At 42.1% G+C, this 13,084-nt stretch overlaps 1 protein-coding gene across 1 annotated transcript in view; it reads left to right on the top strand.

The window, feature by feature from the left end:
* Positions 1 to 13,084, top strand: part of acaca (acetyl-CoA carboxylase alpha) — a 324,414-nt gene that overhangs the window by 246,923 nt on the left and 64,407 nt on the right. Inside the window, exons 45-47 of the mRNA XM_038814269.1 lie at positions 3,635 to 3,778; positions 4,711 to 4,831; positions 9,859 to 9,955. Coding sequence (XP_038670197.1) covers positions 3,635 to 3,778; positions 4,711 to 4,831; positions 9,859 to 9,955 — 362 coding nt within the window. The remainder of the gene's footprint in view (positions 1 to 3,634; positions 3,779 to 4,710; positions 4,832 to 9,858; positions 9,956 to 13,084) is intronic.

The raw sequence follows: 13,084 nt of genomic DNA, 5'->3' as shown, positions 1-13,084 counted from the left end.
TCCCTTTTGAAGCAAAAACGGTCAGTCAGCAACACCTAGCAGTAAAACATATTTGAACTTAATGATTGATGGTTTCCCTCCTGCTTCTTAATTACTGATTGATACTTTCTCTGCCCATTCGATTGTGATAAATTGCTGTTTTATTAATATGAGAATTGAACCAGTCAGATGAAAGGGTGACACAGATTTATTTCCATACAAGCACACGATAGTGAAAGCACATCCTAGAATTTTTTTTCTGTACAGCTTATTTGATCTCCGGAATTGCTTCCAGAGGAAATGGTGGATTTACAATAGACAAAACTGTAATTTCAGGTGGAAATGTAATGTCAACTTTGAGAAAGTAATTGATTTATAAAATGTGTTCAATGTGTGGACTTTGGGGAAAAAATGTAATATAATCAGGAAATTACTAATTAAATGCAATTGCTAAACTGATGTAAATGTAGTGAGTAATTTATTAACTTCAGGAATAAATTGGGCAATTAAAAAAGGGAGTGAGTAACTTACTGAGGGTGGTATGAATGTTAAAGTACTTTTGTGTTTTGTTAAAGTTAGTCGTCTCCGGTTCTAATCTAAGGGTGGGAATCTGCTACCTTTTCTAGGCCTTTTGAATGGAATAGAACAAAAAAGCGCTGTGTTTGTGCAGTAGGTCCATTTTTACATAGACGTGTTTGTGTGGAATTTGCTGTCAGTGCCATGGGTGCTGTAACATCTGATAACAGGTAAACTTACGGACGAATGCCCAAGCCATTGTTGTTGTAATCAACATGGGTGATGGTTGCAGACGTTGTGGGTGGACTGAGGCCCCAGTAATCTGCTGTCCATGTCGTCTGCAGCATCTGTCTGGCTTTGCGTCACTGTTACTTTCTCTGGATACCTTCCCAGTATTGCTTTGTAGAGGTAAGTGTTGTAGCTTTGGTATGCTGGGTATTTAATCGGTACATAGCTTTCTAGTGGAAATTCGCCTCACATGTAAAATGATGGGTGTAAACACGAGCCTGCACAAAGCCATGTTCATTTGTTTCAGAATACCCAATACATTAGATTGCTATGGGCACAAGTGTGCAACTAGTTGTAGGTTTAGGTTTGAAATCTATATTTGCAAGAGCATAAAGTTTAAGTGAATGAGTAAGAATGATATTGTTGAGTTTCTTTTCACCGGTGAGTGACTTGTCGTTGCCTGGAGTGGCCCTCGCATTTGGCCAAAATTTTAAACTGAACTCTCACCTGCCTGCTTTGGCAGTCAAGTGGCTGTCTAAGGCACAATTCAAAAAGCTTCCTTGCCAAAATTCCTCAACTAATAGCACCAAAAGACAAGTTAACTGGTCATGTCACTTCTACCTTTTTGTGCAATAATGTGGCTATTTTTTCATGTAGCAACAGGCACATTACCTCAAAAGATCATTTGTAGGCGCTGTACCGCAAAAGATAATTTACCACGTGAAGAGGTTTTGATGTCAAAGTATTTATTTTTTACTATTTGGTTTTAAGCTTAATAGTTGAAATTTATCGCAAAAAATATATTTCCGGTAAATGGATCTGTTCTTTCTCTGAACTCTTGAGAAGTGGGTTCCAGCTATTTTTTTCATTGTGAAAAGCCCATTGTAACTCTGACTTACACATGCAGAGCTGCTGAGTTATGAGTCTTTCATACTGGTGGAAGAACTCTGGTAACTCACTGTCACAGGTGAGCTATCATCCTGTGTGTTCAGAATTATCATCACATAAATCGTATAATGAGGAACTTGGGCTGAAGGGACTCCACTGTGAAGAGGGGGAAGCGGTGAGCTTGTTTACCGCATAAACTGCGCTGCTGGTTTTTATTGTGCGGTATATCTCTCCGATGCAGTCGAAATCTCAGCCTGTGTTTTATTGCAGATGGTGTCAGAATGATGTGTTTGGCTTGCAATGATGTGCTTCTCTCCTCATAAAATAAACTGCCCGTGGCACAGAAGTGTTATTACAAATACCTACACGGCCAGGCAGAACGTTGAGTGGCTGATGGCTTGTTGCATCCTTTGGTGTCCACCCCAAGGGTAAATGGACAGAGCAAAGGTGTGTGCAAAGGCAGTTCAGGAGTGTTACAGTCAGAGTCTCTGCTGATTAAGTCTCCAGTGCTGAATGCCTTCAATTCTGGAACCTGATTTACATCTACAGGCAAGGTTTATAATGCACAAATGTGACTCAACCTTAATGCCAGCTGAATGACATTGAAAATACTGGTGTAATTATTACACCACACTGCACGATACTTTAGTTCCAGGAAGTCCATTAATCCAACACTGATTCTACAAGTGGGCAGTATTGATCATTTGTTTTTAGAAGTCCGCAGCCAAATTAGCCTTCAGTACATTTAAACATACTTTATCACTGCAGAAAGTGGTCTGAAAAATCTTGTTTGGGTACAGGGATGAATTTAGAATATTATCTGTGACACGACTGTACTCATGGTTATTAGTAAAGCTATCTTTTTCATATTAGTTTTCCCCCTCTTTTTTTCTCTTCTGAAGCTGTTGACATCTGATAACCTAATGTTCCAGGTGGATTCTAATATTCCAGTACTCCGCTCTGTGAACATCGATAGACTGTCGTTGAGCATATTCGAGAGTCTCATATTGCTTCTGCCTAAAGTCCACCTTTGCACTTCCAGCAACGTTTTGCTGGGCCACCAGAAGCAACAGCAATTCCAGGCGATTTCTCTCCATCCTGGAACACGAACGCAAATTTGAATGTTCTCCCAATCGCAATCTATTGACTGCACATGAACCAGAATCAGATCTGGGGATTTCCTGCTCTGGAGATTTTACCCCTGCAACGAGTTCTGCCTTTTAAAATAATCTTCCCGCTCACCATTCCAACAGAACGGGTCATGTTCGATATTCTACTGTTTATACTGAACAAGATGGCGACAAAAAATTTGTTTTGGCCCCGGCAGAAATAAAAACCGACAACACGGGAATTGCTAGCGGGTCTGACGGCACTGTAAAAATAACCAGGTTTTTAATTCTGGTGTAGATTCTCTATTTGTAGAGGGATCGGCATCAGAAAAATCAACAGCTGTGCCTATCTAGAGTTTTCTTAAGTTATTCCCGATTTCCTGTTGTTTCTTTTTATTTGTAAGGTTTACTTGATGCAATGAAAAGTCCTTAACTGTGTTGATGAATTTTGTAATTTCCTCTTTTATTTACACGAGGATAAAGATGTACGAATCAACAGACTTTTGCACATGTTTGTCTCTCACTTGAACATCCTGTAATTAGTACCCAACTGGAATTGCCAATAGAATTCGGTAGTTTCTTTTTGATTTTCAATTGTAAATTTCTGTAAGAAATTCAAACGTATCATGTGTAAATTAGCATCCATACAGCAGGTCCAGATTCCAAGATTATTCTTCAAGTGGTTAATTTTCAAGCTGCAGTTTCTTTCAATTTGTTTCAACTGCTCACCCCTACTTTCCTTAAAATGCTAAATCCTAATGGCAATGGGGGACCCTTTCTATGAGCCTTCCCAGTGGCAGTCAGCAGAGAGCTTTCTGTTGCAAATACACAGATTTACCTCTGAGCCATCAGGCTAACAGTGGAGCTGATTTAATCATTTGCTTCAACATTGAAACTTTTTTTTAATTTCTAAGGTACTTGGTCGAGAGGTGTATACATCCAACAACCAGTTGGGAGGGGTCCAGATAATGCACAATAATGGTGTGACCCACACAACTGTCTATGACGACTTTGAGGGAGTTGTTATCCTCCTTCAGTGGCTGTCCTACATGCCAAAGGTTTGTATTCTAATTTGAATATTGACAAAAATGCTTGAACCTTTTATTGTGTTAGCCAGTCATTATTTACAATAACCGTTCAGAGAAAATTATAGTGAGTAACCCACTTTAATACGAATAACTGGTATTATAAACTTAGCGGACAATAGCCCACATTGGTGTTTATTTAACAAATAATAGTTAGTAAGTACCCTATTTTTAAAATTCATAGCATGCAATTATTTTTGACAGCACAACAATATCCCAGCCATACTTTTAACAGATCATCACATACTTTTATTTAACAGACAATAAATCACATTTTTAAATGTCTGGCAGATAACAACATTGACTATTGCTTAAAGGACCATAGCCTCACTGTTACTTGTTCAACAAACAATGACCCACATTGCCATAAAACTTGAGACAAAACCCTGCATGTTTCCTTAATAGACAAGTGTTACACTCAACATATTATAATATACACTGTTACATATATAATGGACAATAACACACACTGTGCACTATGCTTGATAGTCAATAAACTACAATGTTCCACAGCTAACAGAAGATAAGGGCTGAGGTGCACCCAGGATAGCAGCAATAACAAAACTTGCAAGGAGAATGAAATTGATGGATTATTTTTCAAAGCTTCTTTTAAGTGAAAACGATCATTTTTAAGATGTAGACTTTGGGAAGGGGACATGTTGTGGGTAAATATTTGTACCCTTGTTCGCCCAGGAAATGTTCAGTTTTTTGTGGTGATTGAGTCTCATGGTCTCCAGTGAGGGATCTTTTGTGGATGTTACTACTTACATTCAATGACGGTTCTATAATCCATTCAATCATTGAACTTTGAAAAATGTTTACAACTCTTTACACATTATGATATTTTTTGACTGGTTTGTCAAGTTTGTACTGATATTGTTTTTCAAATTGTGCTTTAAATGTAGAATATGTCGAGCTCAGTGCCCATTCTCCAGCCTAAGGATCCCTTTGATAGAACCATTGAGTTTATTCCCACAAAAACTCCTTATGATCCTCGATGGATGCTTGCTGGACGACCTCACCCAAGTAAGGAAAATAAATTTCTGTGCTCTGGTTACAATATGTTAGATTGCTGGGCAAATTTCTTTCTTTCCCATGGTGAGAAATTCATAGTTAAGCAGCCATGTTTGAGTTGATATTAATTTGTACCCTCTATTGTACTTGGCCATCAAGCATCCAATTTCATGAGCTTCCAATTTTGCCTTTAGTTAAAACTGTGCAGTCTGAGCTCCTGCACGCCCATTTTTGTTTATTTTTAATTCAGTTATAGGACGTGGGTGTCACTGGCTAGGCCAGCATTTGTCGTCCATCCCTAGCTGCCCTTCAGAAGGTGGCGGTGAGCTGCCGCCTTGAACCACTATGCTCTGTGAGGTGTAGGTCACCCACAGTACTGTTAGGGAGAGAGCGCCAGGATTTTTACCCAGTGATAGTGAAGCAACGGCGATATATTTCCAAGTCAGGATGGTGAGTGACTTGGAGGTGAACCTCCAGGCGGTGGTGTTCCCAGGTATCTGCTGCTGTTGTTGTCCTTCTAGATGGTCGTGTTGTGGGTTTGGAAGGTGCTGTTTAAGGCGCGTTGGTGAGTTCCTGCAGTGCATCTTATAGATGATACACACTGTTCATCGTGATGAAGGAAGTGAATGTTTTTCGAAGGGGTAGCAATCAAGCGAGCTGCTTTGTCCTAGATGATGTCAAGCTTCGTGAGTGTTGTTGGAGCTGCACATTCATTACACTCCTTGTGGATATTGGACAGACTTTAGGGGGGTTAGGAGGTGAGTTGCATTCCACAAGATTCCTAGCCTTTGACCTGCTATGGTAACGACAGTATTTATATGGCTAGTCCAGTTCAGTTTCTGGTCAATGGCAACCCCCAGGATGTTGATAGTGAGGGATTCAGTTCTGGTAATGTCATTGAATGTCAATGATGGTTAGATCCTCTCCTGTTGGAGATGGTCATTGCCTGGCACTTGTGTGTTGAGAATGTGCCTTGCCACTTGACAGCCCAAGCCTGGATATTGTTCAAGTCTTGCTGTATTTGGATATGAATTGCTTCGACACCCGAGGAATCACAAATGGTGCTGAACATTGTTCAATCATCTACGAACATCCCCACGACCTTATAATAGAACGAAGGTCATTGATGAAGCAGTTGAAGATGGTTGGGCCTAGGACACTGCCTTGAGGATGTCCTGGAGCTGAGATGGTTGACCTCCAATCATCATCCTTTGTGCCAGCTATGACTCCAACCAGTGGAGAGTTTCCTCACGATTCCTATTGACTCCAGTTTTGCTGGAGGTTTCCAATTTTCTGCCCTCCCTTCATGCAGATATTTGTATGACCTCTAATTCATGGTGTCCGTCTGCTGTACCACAACTCATTTATTTATGCCCAGGTGGAATTGACAATAAGTTTTGTCAGACTCTTGTGGAAGATCTGTGCTCACTGGGCCTCTTTTACAGTTTCAGCAGGGTGCATTGAAATGTGATCTGAAGTGAGAGCTGTGGATAATTTTTCCTGTTCCTAACCAGGGGGCATTGAGGCTAATTTTAACATTCCTATCACTAGTCTGCCTGGGGTTAACTCAGTCAAGGCTAATATCTGAGAGTTGCTTGCACTGGGACAGCTGAAATACAGAAAGTTTAATATTGAATTCTGTAGTTATCCAAAAAAGAAAGATGTACTGTGGAATTCTGTTAGACCGTCTTTGTTTAATCCCTTTGGGACAATGATTTTGTTTTGCAAAAATCAAAACCCATCTAATTCCGTGTTATGGCTGCACTTCAACACTCATTGGTGAAGCAACCCTGTCATTGATGAAGCAGCTGAAGATGGTTGGGCCGAGGAGACTGCGTTGAGGAACTCCTGCAGTGATGTCCTGGAGCTGAGATGGTTGTCGTCATCTTTGTGGTAGTTCCCCAGTGAAGATTGCTTTAGTTATAATATGCAGTTTGTGAATGGGTTTGTACCTCAAGTCACTAATTGCTGCTAATTATCTTCAACTCCAAGTGATTCATTGGTTGAATTGGTGACTGCACGACGGAGCAGTTCTGGTAACTCCTTAACTTGGCATACATTCAAAATGCCAGTTTTGGGCCAGGACTGGGAAAACCGAAACACACTAACATTTTGAGCAGCACACTGGGGAAGAATGGTTGAAAAGCTATTTAATAAACTTTGTTCCAAGTGCTGGGCAACACTTCTTAGTAATGCACTACACATTATGGATCATGGAATCAGGGAAGGTACTGGGAATTTCAATTTTCTGCTTTACGGACCAGTCCGTTATAATGATCATTTGGTTATAGTGGACATTTGAGTTCTTGGACAAATTAATCTTTGTGATTGGAGTCTCCCATATTTTTTGTGTGGAATTCAAAGATCGTCACAATGCCTCGTGTTCTAATTTTTCTCAGGATCACAAAGTTATGGAGCTCCTTACTTCATTGTGCCTCTTGTTCTTCCTATAAACTACAGATTAAAGCCTGAGTTTGGACTCGTCGAATCACTCATTTGTGATTTTTTTCCTCCTCTTTACCCCATCGCTTTGATATGCCCTTCATCCATATTTCTCAATTTTGGAATAACTTAAACAACAGCTAGTGGTGCTATTGTGCCTCAGCAGTTTTTAATGTAGATAATGGACATTGCATCATGGAACAGCCTGCTGTGCCATTTCATCCGAGGAATACGTTAGTTGCAAGCCTCTATCCTCCCTGCCTTTGCAGTAGAAACAATGCAAGTTACGTATTTAGATGGATTGAAATATACATTTTTTTTCCAGAGGCCCCCTATCGAAGGCAGCTGGGCTCTGTTGACAAGACAATTGATTTTGAAAATCCCCAGGTTTGAGCACATATCTAGGTTGATGCTTCCATACAGTTTTGGGGATGTGCTGCTATTGTCAGATTAGGTTTTACCCTAAGACTTGTTTAATGATTCAGGTGGACATGGTAATGTTTAATGACAACTATTCCATAATCTATGGTACACTGGCCAATATTCTTTCTTTAATGAATGCCACAAAAAATAGGCTGACTGCTTCACTCATCTCGTTGCTTTTTGGAGGACCTGGGTGAATGCAAAATGGCAACTATATTGGTTTGCATTATAGTAATAGCACTTCAAATTAATTTTATATGAAGTGCTTGGAATGTGTCAGAAAAACTTGATGTGTGCCTTAAGGGTGCCTGTTCCTTCTTCATTCTCTACTTGGGTTAAAGAGTTAAGTCCTCAGAGAAAGGAATGGCCCAGCTTCACACTATAGACACTTGTTTGAGTATTCATTATGTTGTAGTGAGGTAATTGGTCCTGTCTCCAGAATGCTGCACCAGCAGTGTTTCCAGCGACTCCAGCTCCTAATTTAGTGAGAGGTTTAAAGAGCAGATGATTCCCAGTGATAAGTTACTTCAGTTCTTCCATAGGTTAAAAGTTAAAGTAATTTATTACAGAAGATGGCACTGCGATATTCTTCACATTGACAACAAACACAGGTTTGGAATGTAAAAGGCACCTGACTTCAAGATAATTCCAGGATTGATGGTCACATTATATTGTAGGGTCGAAGTCACATGGATTGAGAAGTAGACTAACAATATGGTAATTACAGTTTTGCTTTTGATTAAAACACTTGCTGAAGTGATTAAGTTAACACGATTGCTTATCTAAACCTCTGGGGCTTAAATTGCTTTTTTGTGCTTTACATTATTTTTCCATGTAAGTGTTCATTTATTGAACTGTTCTTCATGCCCCCTTTCAAATTATTTTCCAACCAACTTTTCCAAAACTTCACTAAACCAGGCAAAGCAGGCATGTGAGTAGGCATCAATTCTGTGGTTTCCCATAAGACCGTACAGTGCAGAAGGAGGCCATTCGGTCCATCGGGTCTGCACTGACCCTCTGAAAGATCACACCACTTAGGCCCACTTCCCCTGCCCTATCTTCCACTGCCCATAACCCCACCTAACCTGCACATCTTTGGACACTTTGGGGCAATTTTAGCATGACCAATCCACCTAACCTGCAAATCCACACAGTGTCACCCAAGACCGGAATTGAACCCGGGTCCCTGGCACTGTGAGGCAGCAGTGCTAACCACTGTACCACCGTGCTGCCCTCGGAACTTTCCATTATTGGCTGAGGCATGGAGTATAAGAACATGGAGGTCATACCAGAATTGTCTGAAAAGCTAGGCAGGCTACAGCATTGCGTACAGTTCTGGCCACTACATTACAGGAAGGATGTGATCACACGAGAGGATACAAAATAAATTTCAGGTAGTTGCCAGGAATGGAACATTTTTGCCTTTGTAGAAAGATTGGAGAGGGTGATGGGAGATTTAATTGAGGTGTATAAATTTGAGGGGTCGAGATGGAGTGTATAAGAAGGAACTATTTCCATCAGTGAGAGGTCAGTAACCAAGGATTTAAAGTAATTGGTAGAAGGTAAAGGGGACTGGTTTACCTCACTTTGCTAGACAGCTGGTTCATGCTGCAGAGGAAGGCCAGCAGCGCAGGTTCAATTCCCGTACCGGCTGAGGTTATTCATGAGGGCCCCACCTTCTCACCTTGCCCCTCGCCTTAGAGGGACATTGAGGAATATTTTCATCCAAAGTTTGGTGGAGGCCTGGAACTCACTGCCTTAATGACTAATGAGTAATAGATATAGAAACATTCACCGCATTTTTTTAAAAATCCGGATATGCACTTGAGTACAGGACATGCCATAGGCTACAAATTAATAGATAGCTCTGTTTTGGCCAGGGGGTGACACCTTCTGTACTATAAATAATAAGAACCTTTTATTGTCACAAGTATTAAGTTACTGTGAAAAGCCCTTACATTCCATGTGTCGTTTCATCTACAAACCGATGAACATTATTTGCAGGGCAACTTTGCCAAGGTCCCAAGTATATCAACTCAGCCAAGAGACCAGAGAATCACCCAAGGCAGCTGAGAAAAATTACGAAAGTTCCTGAGGAAAGGAAATATGTTCTGCCCCAAAAAGTACATTTAGATAAAAATGGCACACATTCAGAACTTCCTTTGTTCATGCAGCACAAAAAGGACAGTGGCAGAGTGGCTTCTTTGACAATGGATCGTTCATGGAGATCATGCAGCCCTGGGCACAGACGGTGGTGGTGGGGAGAGCCAGGTAAATAATTTGTTACTATTTATGTTATTCATTCACTCTTTTTTTCCACCCCCTCCCACAGGGTGATCCAGGGTATTGGTAAGATCCATTATGAGGGAATTATGCCCCTTGTGTTTTTTTTTTGTACCACAAACCATAGGCATTCAGCCTACAGGGACTGGTTGTAGAGTCACAGGATTATATGTTAAAGTGCTAGAGGAAATTTGATACCATCCTTGCTGTACGTAGTTGTTGCAATGGGATGTGTGGTTGGGTAATGTGATCCTGTTTCCAGGAGCTTCAAATCGACTACGTTTGAAAACTGAAATTAAAAATACGCGATTGTTTCTTACAAAAATGGAAAATGCTGCGGATGCTGGAAATGATCTCTTTCATGCTGATGAGATACAATCAAATTTCAACAGAGCCAGTTCTTCTTCCAACAGTTGTTCCATTTCACAGCCATGGTTATTCTTCAGTAAGATTCGAACAAATTAGGGAGGTTTGTGGTGCACACCATAATAACTCGGATGAACCTTCACAGACTCATTTCATATGGAACCTTTACAATCAGATCATTTTCATCCCTACCCCTGAATTTGAACCCAGATGAATGAGATTTGTTGGAAAAGAAACTGAGTGGTGGAATAAAAACAATGCACCAAGAAGAAAAGCAGGAACTCATGGAATCATAGAATCAAAGAATATACAGTGCAGAAGGAGGCCATTCGGCCAATCGAATCTGCACCAGCCCTTGGAAAGAGCACCCCACTTAAACCCACACCTCCACCCTATCCCGTAACCCCACTTAACCTTTTTGGACACCTAACCTGCACATCTTTGGACTGTGGGAGGAAACCGGAGCACCCGGAGGAGACCCACGCAGAAACTGTACAAACAAATCCGCAAGATGGCTGTGAGGCTGGCCTTTTTATATAGTGCAGAAATTTAGACAACATCAAGAATAGAGGAGCAACAACTGTCATCTAATAAGATGCAGATGGTTAGATGGAATGAGAGAGGACAAAATCAGGAACCAGCACATCAGGGGTCACTGAGGACTAAAGGAGCATTGAAGTAAGTAACCATGAAGAGATTGAAATGGTATGGTCATCTATTGGGTAGAGAGGAAAATTGGTGAGCCAAGTAATGAAGATGAATCATAGAATCATAGCATTCACAGTGCAGAAGGACGTCATTCTGCCCATCGAGTCTTCACTGGCCCTTGGAATGAGCACCCTTCTTAAGCCCACACCTCCACCTTATCCCCGCAACCCAGTAACCCCACCTCACCTTTTTGGACACTTAAGGGCAATTTAGCACATAACCTGCACATCTTTGGACTGTGGGAGGAAACCGGAGCACCCAGAAGAAACCCACACAGAACGTGCAAACTCTGCACAGTCACCCTAGGCCGGAATCAAGCCGAGGTCCCTGCAACTGTGAAGCAACCGTGCTAACTACTGTGCTACCGTGCCACCTCAAGGAGGGACTGCCAAGAAGGATAAAAGGCCTGAGTCCAGGTGGAAAGATGCGGCATTTAGAAGACTTAAACTCAGTGGGATTGGAAGAGGAATGGGTGGCCAACGGGAGGAGATGGAGAAGGGTGATCGCCTAATACTGTGGTGACCCCAAGTAAAACAAGTGAAGCCGAAATAAAAATTTAGATGAATGAGATTTGTTGGAACGTTATAAATACAGGTGGTCCAGAGGGCAAACTCAACAAAGGTCCACACAAACTGGGTTCTAAGGCAAGAGTTGCAGCCTGCAGTTCCCTGATGATGAATTATTGGTCGCCAAGGTCAAATCCTGGATGTTGATCACTGGTCAGTTCTTTCTTACAAGTGGAAGAAGTGGAGAACTAGCTACTTTGGATCATTCTTGGTAGCCTGTTGCTTCACAGAGCCAGGGATCTTGTGTTCGATTTCCAGCTTGGGTCACTGTCTGTGCAAAGTCTGCACGTTCTCCCTGTATCTGCATGGGTTTCCCCCCATATGTCCCGAAAGATGTGAATTGGACATTTTGAATTTACTCGGTGTACCCAATCAGGCACCGGAGTATGGCGACTAAGATATTTCTGCAGTAACTTCATTGCAGTGTTAATGTAAGCCTACTTATGACACTAATAAAGATTATTATTATTATATTATTAAATATTTCTCCTGGAGACCACTTTTCCCTCACCGTATAAAGGGAGGATTTTGAAAGGTTTAAAAGGGAAAGCGCAAACTGGAATTTTGGTTTTAATACTGTGGGATTGGGCATCATGAGTTTTACACTGATATTAGCCACAAGCTGGGAAAATATAATGTTGTATCTGACAGATATTTAAGGTAGCTGGGGAATGTTTCTGCACTCTGAGCAGTTGGTTTCTACTTGGAGACACTCCCTGGAGCCCTTTGTTACCAGATAGCATCGCAGTACCCGTTAACAATCTCCCCAAGACAACCAGCAGCAGCTCTTCGTAGGTGCCTCCATCAAATCTGAAAGTGCAGTGGTGCACTATTAGGGAACGGCAAATACGGTGTTAATGAAATTCTTTGTTAATTTTCAATGGTATTAACTTAAGAGTCTGACAGAGGAGGCTTATTGGCTGATTTTGCCTGTGTTGTCTCTCTGAAAGAGCTACCAGTTAGTCCTGCTCTGCTCCTTCCTTATTGTCCTACTTATTTGTTTTCCAAGTGACTACTTAATCCGTTTCCACCATCTGTTCAGACAATGCATTCTAGATCATCATAACTTGCTGACTAAAATAAATTCCCTTCGTAACCCCCCCTTTACTTTTTTTTGCCAGTTATCTTGGGCTAAATTCTCCGACCCCCCCCCCCCCCCCCCCCCCCCCCCCCCGCAGGGTCTGAGAATCGCCTGGGGCCGGCAAAAATCCCGCCCCCGCCGTGGCAGAAATTCTCCGCCACCCGGGATTTGGCGGGGGCAGGAATCACGCCCCGGGATCGGTGTGCCCTCCGCGGCAATCGGCGAGCCCCCCGCGGCGATTCCCCGGCCCGCGATGGGCCGAAGTCCCGCTGCTGAGAGGCCCCTCCCGCCGCCGTGGTTTCAACTACCTCTGATGGCGGTGGGATTGGCAGCGCGAGTGGGGGGGGGCACGCGGGACGTTCGGACCCCGGGGGGTGCCTCCACGGTGGTCAGGCC

Source organism: Scyliorhinus canicula, chromosome 12 (assembly GCF_902713615.1).
Source record: "Scyliorhinus canicula chromosome 12, sScyCan1.1, whole genome shotgun sequence".
Lineage (NCBI taxonomy): Eukaryota > Metazoa > Chordata > Chondrichthyes > Carcharhiniformes > Scyliorhinidae > Scyliorhinus > Scyliorhinus canicula.
This window is presented reverse-complemented; position numbering and strand designations above follow the sequence as displayed.